Here is a 17,766-nt window from a genome sequence, read left to right as displayed (position 1 = left end):
GTGGAAAAAAGTGCTGCTGAGGTTGGCAGTGAAAGCTGTTCTGGAGGGATGGAGTAGGAGCTTGGTGGAAGAGCCTTTCTGCCCCTCAGGGGGTGGTAACAGGGCAGTGGGGGGTTGCTTTGCCTTCCAGCAGGGCACAGGGCAGCAGCAAATGCCACAGCACGGCCAAACCACCTGAGGATGCCATCCACGAGAGACCAAGTCCACCAACTACTGCACAGAGCAATAAAATTCATATTTAAATTCCCACTGGAAGCTGTACCATAGCATGAAGCTATTCCTTCAGCTTGCAATACATTCTGTGAGCCAGTTTGCTTTCCATATGATTGTAACTCGATGAATGGCTGAAATGTCAGTGTAATTGTATTGATGACTTCTAGACCTTTAGAAATTACAGCTGTTATGTTGGACCCTACAGGATGGTTGAAACTGTACTTTTAACCAGGTTTCTCCTGGCCAGCAGATTACTGCAGCACTCTACACTGAGTACATTCTGCTGTCAGATTGTCTGTTTGCATAATGTTAACCTGTATTTTAAATTTCTGCTTTCTTGCAGTTGACCAATCTAAATAGATCTGAGTAGTTTTTCAGTGTTTCTGTTGTAGCAAAATGTTCATTTCATTCATAGCTCTGTTTTTACAGGAACTGCATTTATAAGCCCTTTCCATGCAGAAAATTCAGCACATACTCCATATTTTTGAGTCTCTGTCTTCTAGCTTAGAATCTAAATCAGAACATCCTTCCCAATTTAGGGTTTTCTAGCTGAATTCCTCGATACACCCTGTGAACATATGGTCTCTTTCTATTCACAGCTCAGTGAATTGTCCTAGAAATTATTTTGGCGAGTTAGAGAGGCTTCACCTTATTGATTTGTACTAGTTTGAATCTGTATGTGTTACATGTAATTCTGTGTAATGCTTTGAGGTCTTGAATTTACAGAGTCATCTTTAATCAAATAAATAAGTAAAGAAAACAAAAAATCCAACAGACCCTCAACTAAAAAAGATGGGTTTGTGGCTGAACCTTTATCAAATGTTACAAATAATAGTTCTGATCATAAAATACCCTCTTTTTAGCAGGTCATCTGCTCCCATATTCTGTAAATTACGTTCCTGGTACTTTCATAATTAATGGGGCAGAGGTGATATCTGCTTTTCCAAACTTGAGATGCCCTGTCTTTATTTTGATTATAAGCTTATAAAGTGGGCCACGATGATTCTGTACTAGTTTTAATTCTGTTTTGTTTGTTTGTGTGTTTTAAACCTGCTTCTTATCCCTCCTAGCTGAGCTGCTGTGGCATTCAGAGCTACACCAACTGGAGCACCAGCCCTTACTTCTTCAAGCACGGCATCCCTACAAGCTGTTGCATGAACTCCAGTGACTGTAACACTCAGGATCTGCGCAACATGACCGTGGCTGCCACTAAAGTAAACCAGAAGGTACCAGTAATGTTGTGCCAGAGGCAGTTGTGACACCATCCAGCACCCCAGCCAGTGGGGTGTATGGCTGCTTGCAGTTGCATTTCATTTCAAGTGGTTGGTTGATAATGTGCAAATAAGGCTGGAGTGGTGGTAAGGATGGGCTTGGTCCTGCACTTGCTTCATACTCTTTAAGTTGGCCTTTCTCAAACCCGGTCCCAGGTGCAGCAGTTCTGAGAAAACACAGGTGATTGACAGCAAATGTTGTGGTTGTTTGGGTACATTTATTGTGAGTTAAAATCTTTGAACATGTGGGGCTGCAAGCACAGCACGGCCAAAGTGACCCTTTCCCTGGGGTCACCTGAAGGAGCAGGTTGGGAAGACAGAGATAGGGTTGAGAAGGCAAGTTGGGAGAAAAGGAAGAAAATTAACAATTGGAGAATAGAAAACACTAAGAACGGGAAGAATAAAGAGAAAACAATGCAGCATCTGTGCATTAGACACTGTGCTGAATAAGTGCAACTCAGGTTATTGTTTCAAGTGCTAGCACATCATCAATTCTTTCTTTCTCACTTGAGATTTGCAAGAGAGGGAACAGTTTATTGGTACAAGGAATGATACTGTGGCCAAATCACCATTCTAAGTTACAGCATAGCTTAGTCAGATTTAAGGACTATTTTCTTTTCTGTTTTTATTTTCAGAGATCTATTTAAAAATAAATAGAAGTCCTGAGTAAGCAGGAGAAAGATGGAAATGCCTCTGTCTCTTCTGTTTCTGTCTTTTTCACCTCAGTCACCTGTGGCTCAGAAGGTTGGACTGGCAGCTGAGCACAGCCTGAAACATCTTTGAAAACCAGTCAAGTAGACAACATTTTCTGGCATGTATTGTAAAAGGGATACTAGAGGATTATTTTCCACTAAGCCTTTCTTTTTTTTGCCATGTTTTAATGAGAGCCACTTGTTGCAGACATGTGGAATGTTGGTGGTGTCCACTGGTTGAGTAACTCACACTCACCACCAGCAGAGTAACCTTGCACGAGTACAGAGGGTGAGCCACTCTGTTCATCTGCTCATTGTGAATTTGTACTAACTTGATGTTTTTGTAGAAGTGGAAGGAAGGGGAGAGGCAGGGCAGGGTGGATCTAGGGCATGTGCAGTACAGACAGCACCCAGTGCAGCATGGTGCCTCCTGGGCAGCCCACCCTGAGCCCCTGCTTCTGCCCCTCTTCCCAGCAGGAAAGATTGCTGGTGTGACTGCTGTTCCACCAGCAGGTCCCACCTTTGCAGTTCGGGACAGTCACGCACTCTGAACCTTTCCTGGCTGCATAACCATTTAGGTACTATTTGCATTCCCAGCAGCAATCTGGTGTTTCCCTCAAGTGCCAGGCTTGCTCTGTGTGCACAGAGAAATCCCTGTCCACTTTTGAGCTCCTCACAACACAGGATGCCTGCTGAATGGTAGGAAGCGACTGAGGGATGGGTGTGTGCTAGTCCAAGGCTAGTAACACACTTCCAGCCCTTCTTGCTCCTTGCTTTCCTGTCAAATGCACAAATCACCTGACAGAAAAGGACTGCTGATTCCTCAGGAAACAGTTGAAGTAATTACTTGATTTAATTACCTAGAGGAAATTTGGATGTTTGGAAGTTCATATGGTTTTGTCTCATTTTCTGACAGCCATTGGTAACCAAAAGTTGCAGATTTCTGTTCAGCAGTTGTGAGATCTTGGAGTTGTCCCAGACATTTGAGCAAAGTGAGATGCTTCTGCAAGGCACATGGGAATAAAAAGCAAGCAGGAGGAAATGTTGTTTGGCCCTATCCGTTCACTTCAGACAGGTAGCAAACATCCTTGCCTCTGACCCAAGCCCCTTGCTCATCTTGGAAACAGGCCCTTTGCTCTCTGTGTGTCGGAGAAAAACGAAAATATATATTGCCTGTGTTGTGGAAGACCCTCCTCTCCATGCCTGTGGACAAGTATATTTGGATTACATCTTTTGGTGGATCTTTCAAAACTATCAGTAAGACAAGTTCTCTATGAGCTAATCAAATTACTAGCAGTTTCTGAGGACTAATAATGAATTAACCAAAGAGGATTTAACTAATTGTATAATTACAGGACTAAAAGACAGCATTCCTGGATTTTCTTTGCCAATTCTGACCCTAACTTGCTTAGTGACCTTGGGTTAATTATTTAGGCTCTCTGTTTCTTCATCTCAGATGGCACTAATACCTAACTTTAAGAGCTGTCATTAGGATTAGCTAATTAATGTTCATCTAGTGCTTTTAATCACAGTTCTTTACCAAGAAACCTCAAGAACTATTTCTCTCTAAAATCTTAAGAAAGGAACAGATGCATGGAGTCAAGAAAGATCAGATCCTTGGAAACTGTCCCTTCTGTGCTCTGGATCTCTGGATCAGCACCCAGAGGTGCTCACACAGTGCTTCACACACTTCTGTCCTGTAATGCAGCTCGTGGGTGCTGCTTGTACTCTCAGTCCATGCACAGTTAGGATTGAGCAATTAAGCCATATGTAAACAATGTACTTCAGTAAACAGATTATTGTGGCTTGGGAAAACAGTCTTCAAGTGAGGAGAGTGATCAAAACTCTCCCACTGCATGTTTTGTTGACAAGATCTTGATCTCCCTCAAATTACCACCGTGCTTCAGTGTTGCATCTCTTGAAGGCTCTTCAGCAGAATAGATTTCAGAAGAGCAGGGAGAGCATTAAACCATGTCAGACAGAACGAAAATACTGCTTGAGAAATCCAATCTCATTGCATAACATGTAAGACACGCAAACTATAGTTGCTTGATGGGTTAAACAAGCAAGCTTGAAGCAGACTTACTGTACACTGTGGTAAAACATAGTTAAGGTCAATACATACCCTTAAACATTTCTGAAATGAATCACAGCTGTGCTGGTCCTCAGCTACTATTAAGTTCAGCACTTCATTACCCTCAGGATTAAATGTCTTCTGATGTTATAAAAGAAGTAAAAGAAATGGTACAATTTATTTCATGAATTGCCTGTCTCTAATAAAGGACACTGTTTGTCCTTCTAGCTGCTATTTTTTACAAGCAGCTGATGATCTGAGGTCATAAAGAGTTCCTACAGTGCTTGCAGAATGAGGGGTGTGTGGATGTAGGTGAAATGTGGAGACCCTTCTCTCTTATGGGACAGGAGACCAAACTGGGAAAGGCAACTCACTGTTATTTTTGAGTTCCAGCTTCTGATAAAGTGGATAAAGTTATAATGTATAAAATTCCTCAGGACTGGACTTAAGCCAGAGTGTTGGTCATTTGAGGAAGGTGGCAAAAGGGGCTGAGCAGTGACTTTGGATTGTGGGGACAGATGGGTTAATAATGAAAGAAAAAATAGATGCCATCTTTCTTTCTTTCTTCACATATCAAGACACTTGTTTAGATTAATTTAGGCACCACAAACTAGGAAAGATAATTTCAAATGTGTTTTTGAGGGGTCAAATAGATGAGAGGAGAAACTTGGCAAACATTATTGTACTGAGGGGGAAGCTCTCAAAAAGTCTATCCAAGAGAAGGGCAGATATTGTAGATGAAGCCTCTGGCCCGAGTCTGGGCTGTGAATTGAGGCCTGAGGAAGCAAGTCAGCAGAGAGAAAACTCGGTTTGGGAAGCAGGACAGGGAATTTTATGTCCAAGGGCAAATGAACCAAGAAAATTCATACAAAACCCTTGATAACTTTGTTACATGGTTTAAAGTTACATGCTGCCTGGTGTCCTTTGATGGGTAAAGGCAAGCAGAATGCCTCAAGGGACACTTTATTAAATATCTGGAGTATTAGGAAATCAGCATCATTTATTCATTTTTGACATCTGTATTGTATTATAACATTGGTGTATTGTTACTGGTTTGGTTTCAGGTCAAAACTATATTGTTTTTTAACTGACTTTCTTTAAAAAGACACATAAAAATGAGTGCAACATCACATTTAGCTTTTAAAAGTAATAAAATGCATTTGTTTCTAAGAGGAACTGGTTTTGCCACCACTCCACATCATTCACACAGAATTGCTATTTAAAAAAAAAAAGTGACATTGTTGGAAATTACAGCAGAAATATTGTCTAGCCAGAGTTCATTCTAAATGAGAAATTTCTATGTATGCATTCATAGCAGGGAAGGTCAGTACAAGGAATGATGTTTGTTTTCTAGGGCTGCTATGACTTGGTGACCAGTTTTATGGAGACAAATATGGGAATCATAGCTGGAGTGGCTTTTGGGATTGCATTCTCACAGGTAAGTGCATAAACACACCCCTTCCCCCCTTTTCTTTTCCCCTCTTTTTCTTTACCTGAACTTCAAGGAAGGAAGAATTATGGAAAGGGACTGAACTCAGCATGCTCATTAGTCCTGAGGTCATGTGTTCATTGATTTTTTTTTTCAACTTAAATGAAGTTTCTCCTTGGGAATATCAGTTACGGTTGAGCTAATGACTAGCTCAAGGAAAACAACTTGTCCCTCCACTGGGTCAAATAGAGGTTAACCCAATAAAACATTGGCTTAAATGGAGCATAAACAGCTAAGAAGACAAATAGCTTATCCATTGTTTGGGTAGGCTTCTATCTTCTAAGTACTCTTATTTGTTCTTAGACGACTAAAGAATTGAAACGAGTGCACCTTCAGGCCTCCCCATCCTGGACCTGGAGCCTGGAAGGGACACTTTGTGACCAATTTTATTTATTTTCCCTTTAATTCTGAATACTGAGAAACATTAAGTCTACCAAAATCAGGTTATTAAACCAACTCCTTGTCTGCACCAAAAGGAGTGTGGCACAAGAGCAACAAGAGGAGAGCTAAGAAGGAGTTTTCTGCCCCATGATATTCAAACTGCCTTTATGTAGACAGGAACAGGGAAAAGCGTAGGCCTGGTCAGATTGTTCTGATCAAGAAGGGGCAGGAAAACACCTCCATCTTTCAGCAAGATGCTCCTTTATACCAGTCACTTCCCGTGTGACAGCAAGGACTCTACTGGAAACATGCAGAAATGAGAGGGAAATATGGACAACTCAAAACTGTCCCCATGTGGAAAATGGCCCCCACATCCTCTCTATCAACATATGCACAACCTGGGGGAGCCCTAAAATTGTCTGGGCTCAGACTGGCTGACTGCCCTGCCTTGGGCATATCTGGAAGCCTGATGCCTTGTAGCCAAGGTGGTGGATGTGAGGAGCCTGTGGTTTGGGCTGCCAACCAGTTTCATATGGGTGGAAATGTTGGTTCATCACAACACCAGCTGCCCAGAGCACGTGCCTGCATGTTGGGTTTTTGGGATCCCGAAAAGGTAAACAGTTGGGAATTGTTCTTGCATGAACGAGGGGAGGTCAGGTTTTTTTGTTAATAGGCTGTTCTAGCTCGTGTTGAACGATTACAGCATTGATACTCTTCTCCAACCTTGATAATGGCTTGATTACTGCTATAGGACTCCAAGCTGGGTTTCAGTTTGGGTTCTAGATATCCAGAAGGCTGTAAAGCATCTTTTTAAATGCCTTGTGTAAAGCTCTACAAAAGAAAAATGAGATTAATAGAACTGTAAAATATGCTGCTGGGGGAAAAAGTCAGGACCAACACTGCCTGAAAGCCTTTAATGGGTGTTTCATGGCAGGCTGCAGGTAGCACAGGCTGCAAGGCACTTTGTCCCTGTAACTGAGGGAAAAACGAGATGTGTTTTGATGTGGTGTTGGCATCTCACCCAGCTGGTGGCACCACGAGCCCTGCTGCCAGGTGGGAATGTCACTTCCCAGCGCAGGCACTGGGGTCTGGCACTGTGAGGACATACCCAGCTGCTTGGGGTTTTAGCAAACACATCAAAAGGAGAGGAGAGAGGCTGCAGAGGAGAAAAATGCAGCTCTCCCAGGCTGTGAAGAATAGGTGGCCAGTTGTAATTTACTGCTTAATCTGTTTTTCTGGGCCCAATTAGGGACAGTGTTTACAAATTGATTTCAGGTTAGCGTGGCTGGCAGTAATGCCAGGCAGGGCTCCAGCTGTAGGCGAGTTTTTGCTGTTCCTATTGAGAGGTTTAATCTAAATAAAAGACAAATTAAATCATGTTGCTCTTCTACAGTAAAGCATGCTCAAGGGCCTTTCCTTCACATGATTTGTTAGGTGTTGAGTAGCATGGGGAATGTGCTGATGCCCAGAAATAGGGAAGGTTGATGTAATGGCACTGCAAATCTTACAGGCCTGGCACAGACCCCCCCATCAAAGTCAAGAGTTTTTATAAAAAACACTGTTTTGCTGACCTTGTCTGCTCTCCTTCTCAGGTTTGAAATAATATCAATAAAATAAATTTTGATTGGTTTTGGACTTGGATGCCAATGCTGACTTCCAGCTGGAATAATTTCAGTTTAGCAGGTGCTCTTCAGAGCAGAGAAATGGTTGCTGTGTTGTGTCCAACAGAGAATAAAATTATGCAACTGCATAGATGATGGAGAGCTGTGCCTAGAAGAAAATACAGTGCAGGCATTGGCTTAAGGAATGCAAGAGACACTGGAGGGGTTTATAGATTGTGAGTAGGGGACACTCAGTGCAGTGTTAAGGCCACATTATTCCCTTTGTGCTCAAGGACTGGAAATCAGGTGCTCTCCACGTGCTCCCAACAAGTTGTTGGGCATATACAGTTCCCATTATTCCAAGATACATTCCCAGACAGCCATGGACCCTCTCTACTGTGCAACATCCACCTGCCCTCTTTACTGTCAACATTAATGTGAGTAGCTCTGCCTGAACATGGACGCAGTTCTGGAGCAGACATCACCCACCTTGTCTGCTACAACTCCTTCCTGAGCACAGGGAGGCAGGCTGGGACTTGCTCAGGGGTTAGGGAGCAGGATCCACATCAAGATCCAGTATGTGACTTGAAATCTGGTCTAAGCTGGGTTGTTTCTAAAGACTGAGCAGCGTGGATTCAGTGTGGAGGTAGGACCTGTGACAGAGGCACACCATGGCACAGGAGGCTGACTCAAATAAGTGACATGTGGCATAGAAAATTCTCTCTTCTAAAATAGAGCCAGAGAACCTACATGCTTGGAGATTTGCATTTTGAGAATATGGGAAGGTATTGAGCTAAAAAATTATTCCTGATGAATGGAAACCCCCCCAGCTTTAGCTTACCTGATGTGCTGATGAATTCCAAGTTACTTCAACACATTTCTATTTCTAGAAATTCTCCCAAAGAATGAATAATGGTGACGACACCAAGACCCAAAATAAAATAGAAATTCAAATTGCAATTCATTTTCTTTCTCTTCAGTATAATAAGGTGTGACAAATATGTCATGTAGAACAGCTTCCAGTCAGTGGTAACTCCTACAGAATAACTGTATTAAAAAGCCAGCTATTACGTGTACAGTAGGGATAAGACTGCTAGGAAATTGCTGTGGGTGGTTTTCAGTGGTCAGAACTAAGATGTGCCTGAGATTGCTCCTAGAAACCATGGAGAGATGAAGAAATTTACTGTATTCTGCTTGCTGGAATGAGCTGTAGCCAACAGGATGGTAGTATAGGAGACACACCTGAGGGGCATGGGTTTCCCAGTTGTCTAAACCAAAGAATTTGTCAGCATTTTCGAGCTTCCTGTTGCAAGATCAGGGTGTGGAAAACTCTATTCTTTCCACATAATAGCTCAGAAGACCAAGATAATCTTAGGAAAAAAGGGAAGAAAAGGAAAAAAGTGAGAGAGAACACAAATGCAGAACCAAGTCTGGCATCTTAGCACTCAAAAATCAAGACAGTAAAATAAAATAAATGAATAAGTGGATAAAAGTTGAGATGGGGCATTTGAGAGGCAATGGGGGCACAGGGAAATGAATGCAGCTCCCAGCAGCAGTTTCTTTGTGGGAATCCTTTAATGCCAATTCTTCTGGTTTTTCAAAGGAGCTGCGGGAACCTGGTGCACAATAGGATAAGGGGCTTCCTCCTGCCTGAAGAGCAGAGGAGGCAAGTGATGGAACAAATGCAGAGAGCAAGGCAGGGTGGAGAGTGCTCATTTGTGCTGCACAATCTGGCAGCCTCCAGCCTGACTTAAATGCAGAGGGCTGTAGTTATGCCTGTAATGAAAGAGCACCATGAAGAAAATTCAGCAGCTCAGTACAATATTGCCTCTTCTTGGCTCCAGGAGGGACAGTGCTCTCGTGGTTAAATGTGGAAGTCCACACATCGAAAAAACCACGTTTTTATATGTGTTCAAGGTATTTCTAGAATAGTTATTACAGCTCTGCTATGTCCTGGTAATACTTAGAAATGGTGAATAAAATGTGTATGTAAGGGCTTGATATGCATGCCATTGTTTTTGAAATACAAAGTTAAATATTATGTCACTGTAACCACTTAAATGCCTAAACCAGCCTAAGATCAGAGCCAAGAATCAATAAGTGGGCCAAAGATCATAAGGATACACTCATAAGTAATCTGCCATTTGTCTTAGGAGCGAGCTGAGTAAAACAAAACATTGTTACATGCCTGCAGATGCCACAAAATTCAGACACACTGATTATTAGAGTTGCAGGCTGCCCAGGACAAAAGAATCCCTAATTGAAGGTAGCAAGGGAGGTCTGCTCCAGCTGAATGGGGAAAGAAAAGCCTGTGGCTTCCTATTTGTACAGGCTACAGCATCTTTCCCCTTGTGAACCTGATACAAGCAGCAGATTGTGGTTGAGAAGAACAGTGGCCATAATCTGGGTGCTTGTGATGGGGAAAAACAAACAAACAACTTCAATGTACTTATATTCTTGGCCATTTTAGCATGAGAGAGGAATTTATTAGGGTCTGGGCTGGAATTTGGTCAGGGAAAAGAATTTGGATGAAATACACTGTGAAGTTCATCTTAGTGAAAAATGCAGTAAGGCAGAGAAGTAACTTCTGAGCCCAGCCAAGGAAGGTGAGGAAAGACTGGGAGTCACCACAAGCACAGCAAAGCGACAGTGAAGGAGCTGGGACAGGGCCACCCAGAGGCACCCACTCTGTTTGGCCTGTCAAGAGCATGGAGAAGTACATACCACTGTCCAAAACAGAAGTCTCATTCTCCAAAATTGAACTGAGCTAAAGAAACAGTGCATCAGTCAGCTGCAGGAGTGTCATGTAACCTGTAGGATGTGGTTGGTTTTCAGCAACATCTTCAGCAACTGATTAAATCATCATTAAATCAGTGACAGGAGTACTTAAGCATGGAATCCAAAGCCCAGCTAGGCAATGCTGGCATCCTCATTGTTGCAGGTCCATTTCCTGCCTTAACACCTGCCTAGAGAAGTTGAGCAGAAAAGGCAACAATATGGCTAAAATGTCTTCTTGGTATCGAGTGAAATTTTCAGAGCAGGGTGTTCAGCATCCACATCTCTTTTGGCAACTGAAAACAGCCCCTGGACCCTGGTAGCTTTGGTTTTTATTGGGGGTTGCTCAGGAGGTGGTACCTGTGCCCCATGTCTAGTTATAATCAAGGCAGTGTCATCCTTGATGCCAAAATCAGGGGTGCATGTCAGGAACAGGAGGGTTCAGTCTGCTTTTAAATGTGACTCTGTGCCCTTTGGAAATTCCCCAAACATCTCTGGTGGACACTGAAACAGGAAAAGGAGCAAATTTCTGGTGAAAGAAATGTGGCCTGACAAGGACTGTGACATCTTAGAGGCAGGAAACAATTTATCCAAATTTGAGTTACCCTGGCTTGGCCTTGCTCTGGGCTTGCCCAAATCAAGCAGTTGCCTGGTACACAGGATGTGTATTTTGATGATGATTGTGGTAACAGGGAGCACTGCCTGGTCTAGGGGAAGGGCCACACAATCCCAAGGAATGAAATAGGAGGAGCCAGTTTGGATGAGCAGCCAGCCAGTCATACCTGGGCACACTCTGCAGGCTCTGAGGAAACTCTGCTGCTGCCAAAAGGTTGTGATCCCCCTCGCCACGTGCTCTGCCCACAGCAGCAGGAGACAGGCAGAGATGGTGTGTGTGGGCTCAGCCAGAGGCACAGTGACAGCCCGTGCTGGGAGCCAGGTCCAGGGAAGCCTTGTCCATCACCAGACACAACCTTATGGCCTCATCTCCTTAGCCAGGGATGAGCTGTAACAGTCTGGATATGCTCAGGAGTTAATTAATTGACCAACCCCAATGAGAAAAGCAAGTTTGAATTATTTACAGCATATTAACACTGTTGGCACACACAGGAAGCACTAAGAAACTGCAGTAGACAAAACATTGAAAAGACTGAGTGCTTATTGACAAGCAGAAGCCTGGGATCTGTTTTCAATAATCTGAGTGACAGCCAAGGGAATAGTGAATGACTTTTTTAAAATTTATTTCCAGATTTATCGCGCTCATTTCTACAGTGCTGCATCACTTGCAGAGGAAGCATAACCACTCTGGGACATCAGGAAGCATTTCCCTGGCACAGTGATAAAGAAGTTAAAGGCACCAGCTCTCAGGGCTGATGGGTGTTGGTGAGGGACTCAGGTGGAGCTTGCAAATGAAACATAGCCTGTAACATGCTGATACCCCCAGCAGTTTATTCATCCACATCTGGCTTGGCCAGGCATTGACAATGGGATTGAAAAATACCAAAAAGTCATGCTGCCTGTCAAATAAATGATAAAAATCAAGAGGAAGATCTGACAAAGAAAGATGAGAGATTTTAATGCTGTTTTTCTGATTAGAGCGGTCCTTAAAATAGGGCATAAATACAGCGTGCATAGTAACTCCAGAACAAGAATTACTTGTTTACGAATGCTTTGCACTGATGTAATTTAACTGAAATTCTATTCTGTCTCTCTCTTGTCTGGAACAGTTGATCGGGATGCTGCTGGCATGCTGTCTGTCCCGGTTTATTACTGCTAACCAGTACGAGATGGTGTAACAAGGTGAGCTTTTCCCCTTCTCCAGGTGGTAAATCTACAAAAGCCTTGGTATGTTGTGGCTGCGCTGCTTCTGCTGAAGACAGCGAGCAAGTTTTACATTCTGAGCATGTTCATTGAGAATTAAGCCTTTCTGTGGGCTTCTTTGCTTTGGGACTTTCATCCCAATATTGGGGGGGGGGGAGGCAAATGCAGTGCTGATTTTTGTCCTTTCAGTTTTCACGAAAAGCAAGAACAGAACACGTGTTGTGAATACTGTTAGCAATCAAAGCAACCCACTTGTTGGCTTTTTTTTTTTTTTTTTCCCCATCCTCCCCTCTCTCCAGTCTTTCAAGAAGTGTGAAGTCCAGAGCCTGTGTGAAGACCAGGAGCTGCAGAATTGGAGAAAGACTGACATGAATGTTCTAGCACACACTGTCTCTCGCACGCACGCACGCACGCACACCCCCACGAGCAAGCCCGTGCGCGCGCACACTCGCACCCCACCTCCCGACCTGTCCCATGCGTAGTGTCCCATTCTGTGAAGTTCCACGGTGCCACCGAGAGCGGCCGGGTCCCCTCGGCCTCCAGAGCCAGAGCCCACCCCCGCGGCTCGGCGTAGGAAGGCACCGTCTGTATGTTCTTGGTCACACAGTAGTTGCATCGTAAGTTAACAAAGGTAACTCATTAACAGCATTGATCGGGCTGTGCATGTAGTGACTGGAGGGCATAATTAGCCTTTCACCATGGTTAATAAGTGTTGCACACATTCATATAAACCGGTATATGAAATATATATTCTTTTGGTTTTATCTTAATTTCTCATTTTGTTTATTGCTTTACTAAGGTTTCCATCCTTTCCCCCTTCCCTGCGCCTGTCCCCCTTTCCCCGAAAACAAAGGAATCAGTAACATAACATACAGATACTTGAAAATGATGTTAAAATGTTGTGCTTGAAGGGAACTGTTATTCCTGATGTTCTTCTACATCTTTGATTCTTACTCAGTGTTGTATGCCTAGTGCGTATCCCGGTAGGCTTTGTCTAGTGCATTTTGCCTCGGAACCTGATCCTGTGTAATACTGTTATTAAGCTGTGTTGTTGCTTACTGTGAAGGCAGAAATTTTTGCTCCCTTTATTTTTATTACGTAGCTATGAACTAATTGAACTGTGCTGTACTGCGGCCTTCATACTTTTTTCCTGTTCTTTCTTCTTTTCCTTTCTTTTTGCATTGAGGTTGCAGCCACCAAATACATTGTTGAATCAAATCGAAATAAAGACACAGACACAAAAAAAAAAAAATAAAAATCACAAAAAAAACCACAGGCATATGAAATATTTTTGGGGGAAAGCAAAAGTTTAAAACCTTTTTAAAAAAAAAAATAGGACTTTTTTAATAATGCCTCTGTCTAGCATGCCAACGAGAATGCATTGATATTGTGAGTATTTGTGATATACGTATTAATAAATGGAACCATTACAGATTTCTAGCTGCTTCCTTCTCATTCTTTAGTTATAAGAAAACTCTTCTTTTGGGAGGGGGGAAAGTGAAAGTGAAACACCTGCGCACAGCCTGGCATGACATGTCTTTATGCATTTTTTAACTAATGTGGTTGTGACAGAAAAATGTTACTACACTGGGAAAAGAAGAAAACAAAAAAAAAAAAAGAGAAAGAGCTGGAATTGTTTCAAAACTTCAAGAAAAACCTTCCACAGCTGGTTTCACCACGTGACAAATACATACCCTCTGCTTTGCAATTTTTCTTCTTGTTACTGTTAAAAATTGGCAGTGTTTAATTATCCCATCCTTAGTGCTGTGAGTGATTTTGGCATTAAGCATTTCTCTCTTGATTTTGGTGAGAAAGGGGAGAAGAGAGCTTTGGGGTTGAGGGTTGGCTCGTGCAAAGGCAGGCAGTTATTTCTTTCTCACTTGAATAAGTGAAATGTCACAGATCTGACAGAAAAACTGGTTTAAACCTGCGAATTTTGGGCCAAGCCCTTAGCTTGGCAGTCTTGACCGAGAGGAGAGAAGTCCTGGACCCTTCTGTTGAGGACGAGCTGTGCAGCACCTGTGTCCCCACAGCCCATGCAGCTGCTGGAGTCCCAGTCCTTCCTCTGTCTGTCTGTCCATCCATCAGTGCCACCTACCCAGTTACTGCAACCCCCTGCCCAGGAGGGGCTGCCCTGCCTGGTGCCTCCAGCATCAGGTCCTGGTGAACCTCTGACTGGTGCTGGTGTGGTCAGTGCACTCCCACGCACCGCTCTAAAAGGGTTCACAGCCACACGGGCAAAAACGTGCCAGCATGTCTTAAAAATCCCAGTAGCATCCTCTTCGGCTTTATTCAGAGAGCACTTCCAGAGCAGGAAAGAGAACAAGAGCTTTGCAAATAGAAGAGGAATCTGGTCCCCAAATTTAAACCTGCCCTCAGTAAAACATCTGCCATGAGGGAGTGACATCTTTAAATGGATGGTGGAGATGCCAAGACAGGTCCTGCATCTATGCTGGGCAGCCAAGCAGGACTGTGCTGAGGACAAAGCCACTGGGCAGGTCACAGAACTCACATTTGCAGTCTCTTCTGAGGGCTTAAGAACAGTCACAGCCTCTTGCTCGGTTGCTGGGGCTACGCGATGCTGGAGCGATGCCTTTCTCCTGTAGGCACAGGATGTTCACAGAGCGATGTTTTTCCATACCAGAAAGAACTGGCCCACCAGCTGCCCCAGTTTCCCTCCTCTGTTCACTCCCGGGCAGGTCTCCCCTTGCCCAACGGAGGGAAGGGAGGTGGGTGAGGCTTCTGCCTCCTCCTTCAGGAGCCACCAGTGACCCTCCGGAGTGGAAAAGCCCCAGCCTCTCCTCGGTTTTCTTCCTTTTTTTTTTTTTCCTTTTCATTTTCCTGAAAGAAAGAGCTGTTTGTGCCAAGATCTGTTCCTTTTGAAGATGCTGATGTTGGGTGACAGGTCAGCAGGCCCCCAAACGTGCCTGTCCCCATTCAGTAAGGCATGTGCTCAGCTTTAAGGCGTAAGCGCTGAATTAAGTCCATTCAGCAAAGCCCTTTAGTGCGTGGTCGATTGTTTCCCTCAGCGCAGCACCACTCTTGCTTTTATGGGGTAGGTGTGTTAATTGGGCTCTTGGCAGCTTCCCTGAAGAGGATCCGGCTGGTGAAGGAACTGCCAGGGGCTTCCCTGCCGAAATCCCCCTGGCTTGGGCTGGGACCACACAGGCTGCGCTGGCTGGCACCGCGGCATCCCCTGCCCTGGGTGGAGCATCCCCGCGCTCCCCTCCGTTCCTCCCTCTGGAGGGAGAAGTGGGGGAGTTGATGTAGGAAACGAAGCCGGAGCTGCCGAGAACGGGTCAGTGTCAGCCGGGCACAGATGCGCAGGATTTTCCTTCCAGAGGTGAAGCTGCCACAGGTCTTTGCCTCAGGGGCTGAGGTCCCTCTGCTCCCTCTGGTATGAACTGAATGAGCAGCAGAGGAATCGGGCTCCTGCTGTGCCGGGCTGGCTCTGGCTGCCTGATCCCTCCATGAACAAGTTGTGTTCTGTGCAATTACTGAACCAACTGGGCCAAAGAAAGGTGGGCAGGTTTAGGAGTCAAAGCAGATTATGGGGCAACCAGGTGAGTCCCAGCAGGGGTGGGAGGAATGGGGCATGGCTGGGGGTCAAGGAGAGTGGGGCATCATAGAATCATTTAGGATGGTAAAGACCTCTAAGATCAGTCCAACTGTTACCCCAGCACTGCCAAATCCACCAGCAGATGAAGCAGGACTCCGGGAGGAAGAAAAAGGGGCACCACCTTGCTTTGGTCCCAGTGAGCTGCCAGCTTGGTTTGGCTGTAAGGTGGTCCAGCAGCCTTAGCTGATGTGTGTCCTGTCCTGAGCTGCATCCCAGGACTTGTTTCTGCTGAGGAAGACAGCCCTGAGCCCTGCCAAGAGGACAGTCTGTTGCTGTGAAGGTGATGCTCCACGGTGTCAGCGAGCTATGGCAGCTCTGTGGAGGCCTTGCTGGCTGCTGCCATCCTCAGGTGAGCAACTCTGCAGAGGAGACTGGCTTTGCTTACACGAGTTCAGGCTGGTGGAGGACCCAGTGCAGCCCCTAAGATGATTTTGTCTTCTGTGACTCTTCCCTTGACTTTAGTGGCTCATTACTGTTGAATATAATTTGAAAGCTAGGAAATTAATTTGCTGCCAGCCGAGACCCTTGCATAAAATACCTGGCATCCTGCTGGAGGGGAAGGATTGATCAGGATGTCAGACTTCTACCAGGGCTGAGTGAGGGCTGCTTCAGTATGAACCTGTATCATAAAAATAAAAATCCTCATGATTTGACACAAGAAATGACACTTCTCTGTTTTTTAAGTAAAAGTGTTTTGCCCTCCAAACATGTAAAGTATGGTCAGCTTTCTGCAAGCTGTTCTTGCCAGCTTGGCCTGATTTTGATGAAGAAAGCTGTTGCTTTTGCCTTTTTCTTGTCATTGCACCTGTTCCTGTTGCAACCAGGAAACATTTTATTCAAAAGTCATTTCAGTTTTGTCCAGCATGACTGGAGATATTGGGTATGTGCAAGCTCATTAAAAGCAACCTGTGCTGAGGCAGCAAGTCCTCAAGCTCTGGAGTCTGTTCTGCCCCCTGGTAGCTGCAGTGTGGTTATTTTTGGTGTCTGGAGGTGTCTGTAGGTGACACCGAGGACCTATTTTAGATTGTGGTCCTCCTGTGTAATCAATAACTGGGGAGTGTACATTACAGACACAAAACATCCAGGCCAGCTTGGCTGGGGCACTCTGCAGCCTCATCCAAGGGGAAGGTGTCCCTGCCCATGGTAGGGGGGGTTGGAACAAGATGATCTTTAAGGTCTCTTCCAAGCCAAATAATTCTGTAATTCTGTGATTCTATCCCTGGTGCACTATGCAACAGTGCAACTCCAAACCTTCCCAAAGCGACTACTAAATCACCTGAATGCTATTTTTTATTCACCATACTTGGCCAAGACTTGCAGAAGCAGTAGATTCCAGGCAACCCCTGGAGGTATTCCCAGAATGCTTTCAGAAAGTGCCAAACGACCAATTTTTTGTTAATCCAGCCCTCTCAAAGCCTCTCAGGGCAGTGAGAAAAGTAATTTCTGAAAGCCCTGTCTGTTCTTAAAATGGAGATCATTCAACCGAGTTAAAAAACATTAATATTTTTAAACTGTGATTTCCAGGGGGAAAGACAGCTTTCTGGCTTGCAGAGATGGCATGGTTTGTGTGCTTTATCTTCTTGAGTAGAGAATCAGAAAACATGATGTGAAGAAGACTGATGCCCCATAGAACTGCTGGGGTGGGATAGGAGAAGAAAAAAGAGAAAAAAAACCCAAAAAGCATTTTTCTCCAGTCAGAGGGGTTGGAAATGGGAAGTAGTTCAACCTGATGGTGTGCCTGACAGTAGCTCCAAGGTAAGTAGGCTCAGCAGCCCAGGTCTGCAGCCACAGGGTCTGAGGTCTGGTCTGGAGGGGACTGTTGCCTACCAGGAC

At 44.5% G+C, this 17,766-nt stretch overlaps 1 protein-coding gene across 1 annotated transcript in view; it reads left to right on the top strand.

Moving 5' to 3' along the window:
• TSPAN7 (tetraspanin 7) overlaps window positions 1-13,750 on the top strand; it is an 85,183-nt gene extending 71,433 nt beyond the window's left edge. Inside the window, exons 5-8 of the mRNA XM_069028737.1 lie at window positions 1,284-1,439; window positions 5,605-5,688; window positions 12,221-12,293; window positions 12,614-13,750. Coding sequence (XP_068884838.1) covers window positions 1,284-1,439; window positions 5,605-5,688; window positions 12,221-12,289 — 309 coding nt within the window. The 3' untranslated portion in view covers window positions 12,290-12,293; window positions 12,614-13,750. The remainder of the gene's footprint in view (window positions 1-1,283; window positions 1,440-5,604; window positions 5,689-12,220; window positions 12,294-12,613) is intronic.
• Window positions 13,751-17,766: the final 4,016 nt, after the last annotated feature.

Source organism: Aphelocoma coerulescens, chromosome 1 (assembly GCF_041296385.1).
Source record: "Aphelocoma coerulescens isolate FSJ_1873_10779 chromosome 1, UR_Acoe_1.0, whole genome shotgun sequence".
In the NCBI taxonomy this organism is placed as follows: Eukaryota; Metazoa; Chordata; class Aves; order Passeriformes; family Corvidae; genus Aphelocoma; species Aphelocoma coerulescens.
This window is presented reverse-complemented; position numbering and strand designations above follow the sequence as displayed.